This window comes from Macrotis lagotis, chromosome 1, assembly GCF_037893015.1.
Source record: "Macrotis lagotis isolate mMagLag1 chromosome 1, bilby.v1.9.chrom.fasta, whole genome shotgun sequence".
Lineage (NCBI taxonomy): Eukaryota > Metazoa > Chordata > Mammalia > Peramelemorphia > Peramelidae > Macrotis > Macrotis lagotis.
In genome coordinates this window covers 725,230,778-725,246,683 of record NC_133658.1, presented here as the reverse complement: position 1 = coordinate 725,246,683, position 15,906 = coordinate 725,230,778, and the positions used below count along the sequence as shown (strand labels likewise).

General features: G+C 40.2%; 1 protein-coding gene across 7 annotated transcripts in view; it reads right to left on the bottom strand.

Annotated features, from left to right (window-relative positions):
- STARD13 (StAR related lipid transfer domain containing 13) overlaps positions 1 to 15,906 on the bottom strand; it is a 624,823-nt gene that overhangs the window by 198,223 nt on the left and 410,694 nt on the right. The window contains exon 1 of one of the 7 annotated variants that reach the window (XM_074216055.1): positions 8,246 to 8,482. The exons of the other annotated variants lie outside the window; for them this stretch is intronic. Coding sequence (XP_074072156.1) covers positions 8,246 to 8,414 — 169 coding nt within the window. The 5' untranslated portion in view covers positions 8,415 to 8,482. Of the gene's footprint in view, positions 1 to 8,245; positions 8,483 to 15,906 lie in introns of those variants that run through there. 7 annotated transcript variants of the gene reach the window in all.

The window sequence follows — 15,906 nt, the reverse complement described above, 5'->3', positions numbered from 1 at the left end:
ACAGAACTTTTATCATAGTCTGCAGTAATATATTACCACCTTCAATAAAAACAAAACAAACTCTTCCAATGAAGCATTTGTAGGCTGGAGACATACAAAGCTTACTTATTTCACGGGGAAACTAAATTTATTTCCCCAAACTAAATTCTTTTGACTTTTTCCCTTCAGACCCAGTGGGAGAGGCCTCATACCCCAAAATATCCTAAAACCACAAAGCCAAAATTCACTTTGGGCAACCATCCTCTTCATGTCCTGCTCCACGGTATCCTCTCCCCAACTAAACATATTCTCACATTACCTCCAGTCACCTAACAACCCCCTAGTGGTTTCCTGTTCTTTTCCTGCTGAGAATCCCCCCCATCCCAACAGCAGTGGAATATTCCACACGAGCTAAGCTCTTCTCTAAGACATACAAGGTCTCATAAGTTATTATAGCCTTGAATATAGACAAGGCCAATGAGCAAAGAGAATCCTATGATCACCATTCTTCATTAAACTCTCATCTCTAGGTCTGGTCAAGCCCATTTCTGGGTCTTTGAAGGTAAGGTCAGAAAGCCCTTGTCTTGGACCTTGTTTCTACAAACAAAATGTTCTAATGACATGACCTCACCATGATCCCTGGGTCCCTTTTTTCATCATCCAGGCCAAGGAGGCAGTGTACAATAGAGGAAAGAATACTAGACTTGGATCCAAGATAGAGTTGCAGGCATATAGGCCCTTACTAGCTGTACAACCCTGGGAAACTCACCTAATCTCTGAGACTCAGTTTCTTCATCTGAACAATAGGGATAGCAACATCAAATAAGATGATCTAGTAAAAGAGTCTTAAGAACTTTAAAATACCATGTAAATGTAGTTACATTTAGGAGAAAGGGTAAACAACCCTGTAGATCTAGCACAAAGGTTCTTTTTGTTGTTGTTGTTGTAATCTGCTCAAGCCCAAGAGCCCCATCTCAGAATGCTGGTTTTTTAATTTGTATTTGAAGAAAATGTTAAAATTTAGTTAAAGGTTGGTGAAAATTAAAAAAAATGCTTATTTTTTTCCTCATTCAAATTCATAGATTCCTTTGAAATCTAACCATGGACTCCCCCAGGTTAAGGAAACCTAATCTAACTGAATAGCCCAGGACAAGAATTCTGTAAAGGTGGCATCCATCTAGTCAAAACTCAAAACACTCGAAGATACCTTTTAAACCAATAAATTTCCTCAGGGTTTGTTGATGTTGTAGTTCCCCCCAACTCAGTTGTATTTAGTGGTGCACTGGAGAGATGGGGGAGAGGAAAATTCAAGAGGAAGGTCAAGACATAAATAATCCATCTGGAACCCAGCTCCAGCCATCACAGTTGAGAAACTTTAAGGGAAGCAATAGTATTGAACCTATTAGACAGATCTCCTCATATCCTCCCAAAATAGACTTATTCTATTTTTCCCAAGTATGAGTTGTGTGTCTCCACCTAAAAAATTACTATCTTCAATATTGGTGGCAATGGAAATGTGTCATAGAAACAGAGAGTTAGAGATGAAAAAGACCTAAGAGGATACAATCCTTTTATTTTTTATAGTTGAGGAAACTGAGATAAAGGGACAGTGAAGAGAATTCCCCAAGGTCATACAAGTAGTAAGAGAGATGGGATTTGAAATCAGGTCCTCTGACTCCAGTCATATTCGTTTTATTATACTACATTGCTTCCCCTTTATTTTCTGGGATAGAGGTCAGAGCAGAATGAAGGGAGTAAAAATAGACCCTTTTAGAAGATAAAATTCTGTGAATATGAGAGCATCAGAAATTAATTGATAGACTCTCTTGTATTTGAAAGGCTGCAAAGAACACTAACCAATGATTACACTTGTCTAAATGATATTCTACTGTAAAGTATCTGTCTAGGCTAGAAGATGTGGCTTTTTATATTGTTTGACTTGCCAGCAGTTATTACTGGTAACTAGACTAACTGGACTATTATTGTCTGAATATGTGGATTTGAAGATCTCTCCAGTTTTTATTATCAAGGTAATATTGTTTCTTCCTAACTTCTGTTCTTCTAGCTGTAAAGAAGATAATTTAAGGCAATTTCTTTTGGAGATGATCATATCACTCAGATATTGGTTTGCTTTAATGATCAAATCAATAAACTTTTTAATAAGAGCTTATCATAAGCCAGGCATTGCATTAAGCATTAGATATACAAAGAGAGGCAAAAGATAATCCCTGCCTTCAAAGAGTTTACAATCTAATAGAAGAGACAAAAGAAACAAGAATATTTAAGCAAGCTCTATACAGGATAAATGGGAAATGATAGAAGGAAGAGCTTCTGGGTCAGTCTCTTTGAAGAGACTTGTGAATATAGAGCAGGAGTAGGAAACTGGTTTGGGGGAGTCATATATGCTCTGGCATTCATTCCTCCATAGAGGAGAAAAAAAATGTGATTTTTAACAAGTACAACTAAATGTTGTAATTATCTTGGCCATACATAATACAGTTACATAATACACAGCCAGGAAGCCATTCGGGTTGAAGATACATGTTAGAGAGTAAGGTATAAAAAGCCTTGAAAGGGAGGGTGGGTTATTTTATTTGAATGCAGAGCAGAATATTTTGTTATTTGATGCTGAAATTGATAGGAAGCTACTAGATTTTATTAAAGAGAAACAGGGTCAGAGATCTGCACTTTGGGAAAATTAATTTAATGGTTGATGGTTAGATAGATTCAAATAAAGTTTGTTGGTTTGGTGACCTGAAAAAACCCAGTTCCCGTATCTGGAAAACTGATTTCATCTTGGTCAGCTAGGAGTTGTGAAAAATGTCACCCATTCTAGGGAATCAACTCTGGAAACTTACTTTCTGCCTCCAAGAGAAAGTGGTTCATCTCATAAGAAAATGAACAATAAAGTTGAACATAAATGTGAAAGGAACTACATTTTCATTATGTAATAATTTCTCTCTTTTTTTTAAGGTTTTTACAAGGCAAACGGGGTTAAGTGGCTTGCCCAAGGCCACACAGCTAGGTAATTATTAAGTGTCTGAGACTGGATTTGAACCCAGGTACTCCTGACTCCAGGGCCGGTGCTTTATCTACTACACCACCTAGCTGCCCCTATGTAATAATTTCTAAGGACACATTTCATCTTTGGGAAAAAGTTCCTAACACCCTTTTGTTAGCGTTATACCCTGGTTCCATCAGGGATCCAAATGATATTTTGTTGGACCCTTCCACCCCTACATTTTCAGTTTATAGGTGATTCTTTATATTCTTATCCTCTGCGTAAAAGGTATAAAGTCAAAGCGTCCTTAGAATTGGAATGTCTCCAAACCTATATTTTTCACCAAGATTGAATGAGGACCAAAATCCAAATGAACATTTATCTGATTTATTCTCATTCATCTATTCAGTATATTGAACTCTATTGCCCGCCTGCCCCTAATAGTGATCCTATGTTTCTGAATCTATCAGTGACTCAAGAACTAAGAAAATGAAGGTACAAAGAAGAAAAACTTCTAGGAGCTATTAGGAATTAAAACACTGACTGGGGAGAGAAGACATAAAGGAAGCTTTTCCTCTTAAATCTGCATCTTTAAGTGGTAGCCACCTGCATCTGTTCACAAAGCAGAATTCCTCTGTAATGAAGACATAATGACAAGATCTGGGTGTCACAATTTTGTTAAAAGTAAGATTTAATATTTATATCTGCCTACTTGGGTACCTCTTCATACAGCAAGTCAAAACAATGAAATTATGCTAATTTCTACTTGGTTCAGAGTCTCCAAGTATTTATGTAATTGTGAAGTCATCTGATTCAGTTTGATATTGATGCTTTGCAACATTAGCCAATGCTAACTAACTTTTACTCCACCTAACTATATTTTCTTGGACTTTCTGTTAAATGGTATCCTTTATATGTCTCACTTCAGTCATAAGCTTTAAACAGCAAGAGAGTTTGATTCACTAAATATAAATTCATGGCAGTTGTCACTTTATTTGCTTTAAAAAGAACTTGAGTAATCATTAATGTATTCTCATCATGAATTCTGGGTCACTACTCCACCCTAAAATTCCCCCAATAATAACGGGGAGGGAAGGAAGTAAGGACATCTACACCTTGTAAATAATATCAAGCTGTCTCCTCCAACCAAAGTTTGGGAAAGAAGGATGGGCAAATTCTCAAAATGCGATCAGGCCAGTAATGTACTACTACTTCCTCCTATCCTGACAGTATTTTCTTTTTTTTTTTTTTAAGTCAACTTTAGAGTCCTGTAAGAAGAAAAACCAATGAAAATGCAAGCTTGACCTCTCACTAATCTCTTCACTGGATCATTGTATTTTTATATTAAGAAATGAATCTTATTGTGAGAATAGATGTGTCTGTTTAAGTCCATTCCCCAGTGGATATAAAATGTGTATCCCCTGCCTTTTGGCTGTACCAATAGGGCAACTCACTAAATGAAGCCTCTTTACAATACAAAGCTGTAAGAAAATAAAAGGATTTCTGTAAGTTTATTTTTTTTATTATAAAACTCTAATTAAATTAGTATTCTGGATTAGACCTCCCAGATTCTTCCACTAAAATCCTACTAGATTAAAGTGTGTCATTAGTGGTTCTAAGAAAGCACTGAAAGTTAGGCTGACCCAATGTGGAAAACAAGGAAATACAAGTAAATAACAAATTTGGAAGAAGGGAGGAAATACAGGGAGTCATTCTTCCTGTCATATCACATTTGTGTTTCTGAGAAATTTTCAGGGAAAATGTTAGTACATCATGGAGCCACAGGATCATTTCTGAACTGCTCTTCATCTTCACCTCTGTACTGTGACTCCTAATGCTTTGTTATTAAGATTCTTCCTACCTGTTTCCTTCTTATTTTGCAAAGTTGCAGCATAGAAAGAATAAATTGGAGTCAAGAGAACTAGGATTCAAATCTCCCTTACAATCTGGATAGAAGTGAACAAGTTATCTGTTTTTCTGAGCCTCAGTTTCCCACTATGTAAAAAGAGGCAGTTGTACTAAAATCTAGCTCTAAAACTAGAAACCACAGATAAGGAAATTAAGGCCCATAAAAGTTCATTCCAGAAACTCAGCCATCTAGAAGAAGTGCTACTAGAAGGCTTCTCATTTCTACTCTACTTACCCATTAGCCATATTGCTTTTAAGAGATCAGTTGGGTAGGGAACTTTAATGGAAGGCTTCAAAAAACTATGTGTTTTATAACCCTGGGGAGTTCTCTTTTAATGTAAACTATTATCTAATCTTTCTGTCTTATAATTTTTTTTGAATTTTCCAATATCAATTTCCTTAAATTAGAGAATACTTATAAGCCAATATGATCTTTGCTTTCAGAAAACGGTAGGAAGATCCAACCCCACCTTGCTTTTGTTAAAGTACCTTCTAACCTGAGAAGCTAAAAGCATCTTCTAAACACTAGCTTACTCATATTTAACTCTCATGGTGCTGACCTTTAAGGTCTCTCCTCCCTCCCCCTCCTGCATAAAAGAGTAAGAGGAAAGAGATGGAAATTATAATAAATTTCCATTAAGTGAAAGTACCTGCTTTTAATAACACCATTTTAAAAAGACTTTCCTCTCTACAACTGAAAAAGCCTAGAGAAAATGAATTAATCAGAGGCAGGAAGATAATATAATTCTTCCTGGAGTAGATGGGTTGCTTAGATTCTCCCAGGCTTTGAGTAATTTTAATTCTGATCCTATGTCTCATCAGAATCTTTTCTAGCGATCCTCTGTTTCTCAACAAAAGCCTATAAGTTGTTGAATCATCCCTTTGCTATTCACTGATTATTTATTAAAATAAGGTCAGGAGAGACCAGTTTCCTTATTATTGGTTACATTGTATACAACAGTAATAAAATTTAAAAATAAGTAGTTGTTATTGCAGGATCTAAAATTCCATTAATAGAATGTGATCATTTTTCCTTTACAGATCTGAATAGAATTGATGAAAATCTATTTTCCCAATGTGATTGTCACTATAAGAAACAGTTATGTAAACTATATTAAAAGTCAATATTACTCATGTCATAAATACTTAATAAACATTAGTGGACCAATTATAGACTATAAAATAAACTAATATCATGCATTAGAAGTGATGGCAATTCAGTGAAAGAAGAGTAAAACAAAGTTTCCATATACTAAAACCTGACTGGAAAGCTCAAGTATGGGAAGGCCTGAATCTAGGTCTGATGTAATATGATCATAATTGTAAGAGGAGTCGATATTACATTCTGGATATAATGTATACAAAGGAATAAAAGACTGGCCTTTTGACCTATTTTGCCCAAAACTGAAGGTGATTCACAGGGTCATAACTTTAACATACATTGCATTCATTAAAAGTCCTGGCAGCAGTCCAATCAAACATGTAATGTAAATACAAAATTTGCATATTACCTATTAGCTACATTTCCACATTGTTTTTTTTACCCCTCAAACTTCTGACTTCACTGGTGTAGGGAACTGTGGATGAGGAAACTACCAAAATCAATGCAGATCAACAACTATTCTCCAAATTATAGTGTTAAAAGATGACTGGGGCATTGAGAGGTGATTTGGCCAGCATAACAGTCAGAATTTGTCCGAGGTGGGAAGGAATTTGGGTCTTCTCTAAGACTAGTTCATTATCAGTTTACCTTTCCAGATATCTATATTCTCATCTTTACTTCTTTTTCCATGATCTGTGTTGTCTATTATTCTTCAGTCTATAATTTTTATTATGCTAATCATTATAGAGTTTAAGAGATTGTTCTAATCGCTGGAGTATTGGAATTCTCTATTTCCAAAGAGTTAAATCCTTATTTTTTTTTTTTTGTTCTCTTAAACACATAATATACCTGAGGAAAAGAGGCCCTGGGTTCAAATAATAACTGCCATTTGTTATTTCTGCGACCTTATCCAACTCATGTAACTTCCTGGTCTCCGTTTCCTCATCTTTAAACTGAGAAGATTGGAATAGAAGACTTCAAAAGTTCCTTGAAATTCCAAGTCCAAGATCCTGATATTTTCAGTAACAAGGATAAGATTCCTTCCCCAATTTTTCAATCAGCTATTTTAAGCAAAGAGCTATACACCAATTGATAATCACATGATTATCATGTCAACAGAAGACCAAAAGAGTTTATGTAAAACACTTGGAACACTTTGCAATCCCATATGCAGGTCAGCTACTACCATCAGTCCACACCGGTAAATAAAGAATCTCAAATTCTAAAGATTCATTAACGTGTGGATACATTTGAGGGAAATTCACTAAACCGGACTTTTAAAGGACGAGTCGGGACAGCCCCAAGCCAGCACAGAATCTACCAACTGTCAGGATTATCAGAGACAGAGGGAGCACCTATTCCGGCGGTGATTAAGAGCATGCTGTAAAACCACTTTTTCGGTAGCCTTTCATTAAAATTGAGCTGCTTCTGAAATTATGCCCTGATGTATTTCCAAGTCAACCCAGAGGGAAATAATCCTTTTTTTCTTTCTATTCAATCAAGATTTGTACACACGGTTTATGCAATGACATAATATCCTTCCTGAAATCAGACCTGCCTAGAGGACCAGTATCCTTCACACATCACCGGTTCCTGAACCTTCACAAACAATCCCTAATTTCCAAGGAAACAATCTCATCCAAAGTGAGCTGCAAGAATATACATTGTTCCCTTTGGATACATTACAATCAGATCCTAATCCAATTTCCCTCTCCAAGTTGAATTTGCCTTGAAAGGCTGAATATTTTCCACCCACAGATTTAAGCGGTCGCTATTTCACCCACAGACACTAGCAATGACCGGCCTTTATGTTTCACTATTTTAGAGTGGTTTTTTTTTTTTGGGGGGGGGGGGTGTCATGAAGTGATTCTTTAAGGAAACAGGAGCCTGGAAAGAACTTCTTAAAGAAAAAAAGGAGTGAAGTGAACTCTCGATTCCCATTCCCCGCTTCAGCCCCGAGACGGGGCGGCCTGGGGGCCCTTTCCTCCCCATCTTCCTGCCCTCGGAGGCCGGCAGGCAACATGTCCCAGCTCCGGTTGGTTGGCCGGACGCGCTTCGACGGCGGCCCGTGCCTTCATCCTCCCAGAAGTGGAGCCGCTCAGCCCGCGGCAGCCGCGCGGCAGCCGGGCCAGAGAGGCCGGGGCCGACTCCGGGGGCCGCCTCCGGGGGCCGCCTCCGCGGGCCGACTCCGCGGGCCCCTCCGCAGGGCCCCCGGCCCGGCCGCAGGTGGGCGTCGCGGCCGCCCGGTCACTCACCTTGCTGGATCTTGGTGACCAGCTGCTGGCGCGCCAGCAGCCTGCTCACCCGGTAGCGGGAGCGCCGCATCTTCTGATCCAGCCGCAGGTACATCTCCTGGCCCTCGGGGGTCATGGGGTTGAGGTAGTAGCAGCCGGAGCCCGGGGTCCCGGGGACCTGCCTGGACATCCCCGCGCTTCGCGGTCTCCTCTGGCTCCTGCGCCCCTTCGCGCGGCTGCTCCCAACTTCACTCGCGGCGGCGGCGGCGAGCCCGGGACACGCACGGGGCCGGCCGCTTTCTTTTTTTTCTTTTTTTTTTTTTTAAGGAGAGGAAAAAAAAGGAGTGCCAAAAGCTACAACTCCCGAATTCCAGCCCCCGGGCCCCACGTGACCGCGGGGAGCCAATGAATGGGAGCGGGGAACGTGGGCGCCCGCCCCACGGGCCCGCGGCGCGCAGGGCCGGGCCCCCGGGCTGACTAAGCGCCCGCGGCCGCCCGGGAGGGCTTGAGGGAGGCGGCGGGGCGGCGCGGCTCCCGCACACCTGGCCCCGGGGCCCGCGCACTTCCCCCAAACTTGAGCGGCCCCGTCAGCAGACTGCCCTTGCAGCCCAGGAGCCCCGGGGAAGGCGCGCCGCACACCTGCCGGCCCGCGCCGTCACGAGCTCCCACCTCCAGGCCGCCCCGCCGCTACCCGTCCGTCGATGAACTCTTCCCCGGAGAGGGTGGCGGGCACACTGAGGCGTGCGCCCATGCCAGGGGCGAGGTGGCACGAGGAAGGGGAAGGGCGCAGACGTTGGAAGCGCTTGGGGAGGCGGGAGGGCCCGGGCAGGCATCGCGGCAGCCTCCCTGGAGGAGATGGCATTGGAGGAGAGGGTGGAGGAATACGGGCAAAGGCCCTGGCCCGGGCCAGACCCGGGAGGCCGGACAAGTGCAGGGCGTGTTCACTGGGACTGTGGGAGAGGAGCGCGAGGAAATACCCCCCCCACTCCCTATAACATTCTGTTTGGTGTGAAAAGCAGCCAAGTCCGTTACAGTTATGTTATAGGATTCTGAGTATGGGGCTCAGTGGAAAAGGCACGTTGGGCAAGCCTCACAGCCAAGCTGGCCTTCGTTTTCTGGCTCAGAGTTAAACATAGCTTGGTTTCAGGTTTATAGTCCAAACAAGGAAAAGCTCCCAACTGAAAGCTTAAAAAAGCCTAAATCGAGACAGTAGCACCTCTATGTGCCAAAAGACCCTCCAGCTGCAAGTTGCCCCATCTCCCCTTGCTGCCTTTTTATATTTCTGCTGAAAACCTGAGTTCTTTTCCCACAATGGTCTCATAGTATTGATGATCTAGAACCCATACCGGAATTCTAGACCCATGTGTTTTTTTTTTTTCCCCTGGGGAAGTTAATGTGCAATCCAGAAGCTAGTATAAAGCATGCTCTTAAACTGATAACAGTGACAGTTGGTGTAAAAATACTGTATTCCCAAGTCAACATCAGTTTGAAGAGGGAAATGGGCATTAACTGTGATTAACTGTGGACAACTTTTTAAAGAAATCCAGGATTGAAGAGGAGGAACAGGGGTGGGGGGTGGAATGGAAAAGGAGAGAGAGAGAGAGAGAGAGAGAGAGAGAGAGAGAGAGAGAGAGAGAGAGAGAGAGAGAGAACGAACAAGAACGAACAATTTTAAGGCAACTTAAATATTTTATCAACAGATGAAAAGGAACTAGAGGAAAGGGGAAAAATAAAGATTCATAAGAGAGGACAAATGATGAACAAGGCCCTACACAGATGATGAGAGAGGAAATGTAATCAAAGGATGATTTTAAGGGCAGTCTCCTCCACAGTGACAAAAAGAAAAAGAAATCCTGCACTTTAATTGCTGAGAAATGGAAAAAGGAGAGCAAAATGATATAGAAGATCCAGAGGCCTTAATCTCAATTAAAGCAAGGGGTAAGGTGATCTGTTATAAGGGGGTGGGGTGTCGTGTTTGCATCCTTAATCGATCAAATAGAGATTATTACCTATAAGGTGGTTTGAACTGAACAAGTGTAATTTTCATTTGGAGGACAAATAAATGAAGTTTGACTCAGAGGATGCATGTAATATGTTATACTATTATGTGATCTGGTATATGGGTTATAATAGAGAATCATATAGGCCAGGAACTGTTCTACATTCTGGAGATGCAAAAAACAACCATCCCTGCCCTCATGGAGTTGACAGTCTAATCAGTAAGATGACATGCAATCCAAATATCTATAAAATATACTATATACATATATACAACAAATAGAAAATAATTAACTCAGGAAAGGCACTGGAATTAAGGAAATTTAGAGAAGGTTTCCAGGAAAAAAAGGGATTTGAGGGAAATCAGGTAAATCAGTGGGGCAGATCAGCAGGCAGAGAAATGAACATTCCAGTCACAGGGCACAGCCTGAAAATATGCTCATATTCCTTTCCCATATAAGTTGGATAAGTTAGCAACTGAGGCCCCTCCCAACTCTCAAATTCTACAATTCAGTGAGATTGTAAAAGTGAATGGAATTTGGATTGAGATTCTTAAGGAATCAAAATTTCTTATCTGACTTTTGTAATTCCAGATTTAAAGCTTCAGCAGTTGAATTCATCATGCATTTCTTTTTGAGGAGCTGGGAGGGAATGGAATCAAATGGGACATGTAGTAGGTTCATCCTTAGTGATGCGAAAGAATTTCTTTTCTGTGATATAGGGAAAGTGGAGATGTTATTGAGGTTTTTAGATGGCCCCAAGTTTGTCCTTTATGCCATGTTTTTTGACTTAGACTTAACAGACCTTAGATGCCATCTAGTCCAGTCCTACCATTTTTCAGATGAGAAAATCATGGTCAATAGAAGTAAGTTGCTTAAAATAACTTATATAGAAAATCACAATATAAATAGAAGCAAATTTTGAATCTAAGTCTTTTTTTCCCACTGTACAACATTACTTCATGTATTTTACTTCACTCTCCTACCACTAATGCTCCATTAGTCTATCATCCCTTTGAGTATTTCCCTTTTCAATTTTGTATTCCAAATACCTAATTCAATGTTTTGCACATTTGACTTGCCCAAGGTTACACACCTTGGCTGTGTCAGAGGAAGGATCTGAACTTGAAATCTTTCTGTTTTGAAGGCAAGCTATTTATTACTACCCATATTGTGGGCAGCAAGGGGGTGCAATGAATAGAGTTCAGAGACTAGAATTAGGAAAACATATTCTTTAGTTCAAATTGGCTGTCTTACACTAGCTATTTGATCCTAGGCAGGTCACTTAGCCTGATTTGCCTCAGTTTCCTCTTCTGTGATCTGGAGAAGGAAATGGCATTCCTGTATTTTTGCCAAGAAAACTCAAAATAGGCTCATGAAAAGTCAGACATGACTGAACAAAAACAAACTACTATGAAAAAAATCCCACCACTGTGGACTGTCTAGAATTATACAGAAAGAGCTTATTGTGATAGCTAATGGAGAAACATGCCTCAATGCAGTAGTGTGATCTCTTAAAAGGGGTCAGGAAAGGCAATCGGTTTGTATTGATCCATTTCTCTTTGATCAGGAGCTAACTCTGGATCAGGGGTTCTTAACCATCATTTTTTTCCTATCCTGGAACCCTTTAGCATACTGGCAAAGCCTATGGACACTTTCTTGAAATGTTCACAAAATGATTTTAAATTCAAAAATATAAAGGATGTCAAAGGAAATCAATTTTATTAAAATAATTATCAAAATTTTTTAAAAAATGGACCTGTTAAAATCTATGCAGATATTAGATAGTTTCTATATATTCACCTAGTTTAGTTCCTAGCATTCTGGGATTAACTCTCACAATAACCATGTAACTAGGACAGGTATCTGCTGCTTATCACTTTGGGCTTCAAAGGGAGAATTTAAGAAGGGAAAGGAATGAGCGTTTATTAAGAAAATACTTTGTACCATATGCTGTCATAAGTTCTTTTTTTTTTTTAGGTTTTTTTGCAAAGCAAACGGGATTAAGTGGCTTGCCCAAGGCCACACAGCTAGGTAATTATTAAGTGTCTGAGACTGGATTTAAACCCAGGTACTCCTGACTCCAAGGCCCGTGCTTTATCCACTATGCCACCTAGCCACCCATGTCATAAGTTCTTTATGCATATCTTACTCAGTCCTTAAAATGATTCTGTGAGGTGGTACTTAGTATATCTAATTTTCAAGTTGAAGAAACTTAAGACAGTGGTTAAATGACTTGCCCAAGGTCACAGAGCTAGTAAATGTTTGAGGTTACATTTGAATTCAGCACTCTGTCTTAGCACTCTATCTACTGCACTACCTTGCTGCCTCTGAATTAGGAGATTTAAGGAGAAAATTGGATGAAAACTGGAAAACTTATTGGGGAGATGGCATAGTAGAAGGAATTCCAGAGAAAACATAGTAGTCATATTCCAGCATCTGTATTTCAAAGCAAATGAGTATTTATTACCAGTATGAATGCTGGATTTCATCTCCATTTTAGTTGCATTTTCAAAATGAATGTGTATTGATTCTTTTTTTGAGAAGCATAGCTGTATCTAGCAGCCAAATTATGAAGAAAAGCACTGTGTGTCCTTCCCCCATAATCTGAAAGTCTTGGGGTATTTTGCTTTGAAAGTCACAAGATAACAAATACTATATTCTTTGGGTTCATACAAATGCACTAGGACACCAATATGACATAATATTCCACAAGAGCCTGGCAGTTATTGATGGAGCCAGAGTGAAAACAAATAAACACACAAAACCATTCTCTTATTCCTGAATTGAAAGAAAGCCAAGTTTCATTCTAGTCAAGTACAGTCTATGGAGCAACAGCAGCTGCCTAAAGAAGGTGGATCAATATAGATCTCTTTCCTCTGGGAAGCAGGAGGGAAGAGGGAACTCTGAAACCCTGGGTAACACCCCAAAGTTTCTGTAATTGAACATATTAACAGGGTATAATATTCGAACCTGGTGAGTGGCATTGCTGTCTATTATTATATATGCTGTCTATTAGCGTATTATTTTAGTAACCTATGGTGAGCATATTTTCTATTGCTATGAAATTTAAAATTGATGTTATATTTTTATATAAGGGAATTATTAAATATAAACAATTCTTTTCAAAGTTTTTTTTGCAAAGGCTTATATATCTTTGTCAAATGGTGAGTCTACATTTGGTTATCAAATTAATAACTCCTTGAAATCTCACTTCCTTTTTGTATCCCCAGTACAGGACTTTTCATTTATTAAATGCCTGTGTTTTTCTTTTGTCTGAGGATGTGGAGAAGGTAGCCTGTTCAGTCTCCTGATCCTCTGCCTTCTGAGCCCAGAGGGAGAGAGGTAATCCTTCTGATCTTTCAGATTGTGAGTTTGCCAGAACTCCTTAGAAAAAATATCCTGGGGAGATGACCACAAAAATGTAAAGGAAAACAATGCTGGAAGATTTCAGAACTGATGCACTGACCAATCATGACTTCAGAAGCCTAGCGGTAAAGCCATTCTACTGTCTCTTGGCAGAGAGGTAACTTAGTACAGGGACAGAATGAATGAGCCATACATTAGCCTCATCCATAGCCGAAGAGGGAGCTTGTGATCAGGGCTGAAAAGAAAAGGAGTGTCAAAAAAAAAAAAACATTAAAAGATGGAATAGAGGGCAGTCATTTTCTTAAATTTAACATAACGCTTTAAAAAGGCTGTAATCAAACAAAGGTCGGTAATTTCCTGTACAAACCTCTTTTCTATTGTCCTGTGTGACAAGGCTGAATTGACCTATGGGAGCTCTCTCTGGAAGTACATCCTGAGTTGCCTTACCTGCTTCTAGACAGAAATAGGGGAGTTGAGTGTTCTATTGGGGTTACATGTGAATCAGTGTGGAAAGGCTTCATTCTGGGGGTGATGAAGTCTCCCTATTGGCTGCTGAGTCAGAAGCCACAATGACTCAGGGAATCTTTAAATGGGCTCCATAGTCTCTCTTCCCTGTTCTCATTAGATTGTGTCAGGGATATCTCAAGCTGCTCCTCATAAGGGGTGGAGGCCAGGGTGACCCCAGAAGCAATGCAGCCTTGAGCATCTGGCAAATAAAGTAAGGGTTCTGTCTAGGCAAGCCTGAGACTGGGTATGAGTTATTTCTTTTGTGTTTGTTCTTTTCTGAACTAGTTGCTGCTCTTGCTGCTGCTGTTGTTGTTCATTTGTGTACGACTCTTCTTGATCTCTTTTGGGGTTTTCTTGGGGTTTGCCATTGCCTTCTCCAGCTCATTTTACAGATGAGGAAACAGAGGCAAGCAGGGTTAAGTGACTTGCCCAAGGTTACAACTAGTAAAGGTCTGAGGTCAAATTTGAACTCAAGAGCGGAGGCTTCATGACTCCAGGCCCAGCACTCTATCCCCATGCCACCTATTGCCCCTACCAGAGCTTAGGAGAATAAATACCCTGAGGTGGATATGTCTAGGTTTGTGGCAAACTTCAATGGAGTTCAAGAAATCTGAACATCCCAAGTCTTTTTGTGCAAAACTGATTGACCCAGCAGGGGTGGGGATTGGGAGGGAGTCCCTGGCAAAACTGACTGACCTAGCAGGAGTGGGGATTGGGAGGGAGTCCCTGCAATGACCTCAGCACACTCGGAGAAGATGACCATCAAGACATGGATGGGGCCAAGCCTGGCCCCTCTGACAAAAGAATGGTAATTGGATGGATGGTGAAGTATAGACGTGTAACATAATAATGACTATTACAGTTGTCTCCAAAACTACTTTATGTTCTTATAAGGTTTAAGTATAAACCTTCTAGGAATGAATAACTGTATCATAAATTAAGTTGCTGAATCCCATTTTAAGTATTCTATGTACACTGTGCATCTGTTGTTTCTTTGAGTATTTCTTTTATGTGTAGGAAATAAACACATGTCCAATACCTGATTCATGTTGAGCACTGAGTGTTTTTTATTCCCTCTTTCATCATCCTGGCTCTTCTCTGTACTCCAGGTTAACATTTATTATTTTTTATCAATGCCCCTCCTAAAACATAGTTACCTATTTTTGCACACAGTCAGGTTTGTTTGACAGGCACGGAGTGTTGCTGTGGACTGTCACTGCTCTGAAATTGGGCATTATACTTCTAAGAGAGCAGCCAGGTGATAAAGTGGATAGAGTGCCCAACTCTGGAGTCAAGAAGACACCTCTTTCTGATTTCGAATCTGATCCTCTGTGTAATCTGCTATGTGATCCTTTGTGTAATCTGCTGGAGAAGTAAATGGCAAACCACTCCAGGATCTTTGCTAAGAAAATCCCAAATGGGGTCACGAAGAGTTGGACATGATTGAAATGACTAAACAACAAAAATACATCTAAGAAATAGAAAGAAATTATCCATGCATCAAAGAGAAAGGAAATGTTAGCACATAATTCTTAACTAGAGAAGGGTAATAGGTGCCCTGGAGGACTCCCTCTGTTAACAGGTCACATATATGCATAGTGCTGGTTCCATTGGTGCAGTGTCTGTTACAAACTAGATACTTAGAAAAAAGACCACTCTTCAATTCACATACAAACTGTCCAGATGAGCAAACTATGTCTATGTTTATTTGGTTTCTCTCATGGTGGTGGCAGTTTTGGTGGAGAGGGGGTTTGGGGGTAAATCTAATTTGTTTCTTACTTGTCCTCCCTCTCTGCCTATTATTAAGGC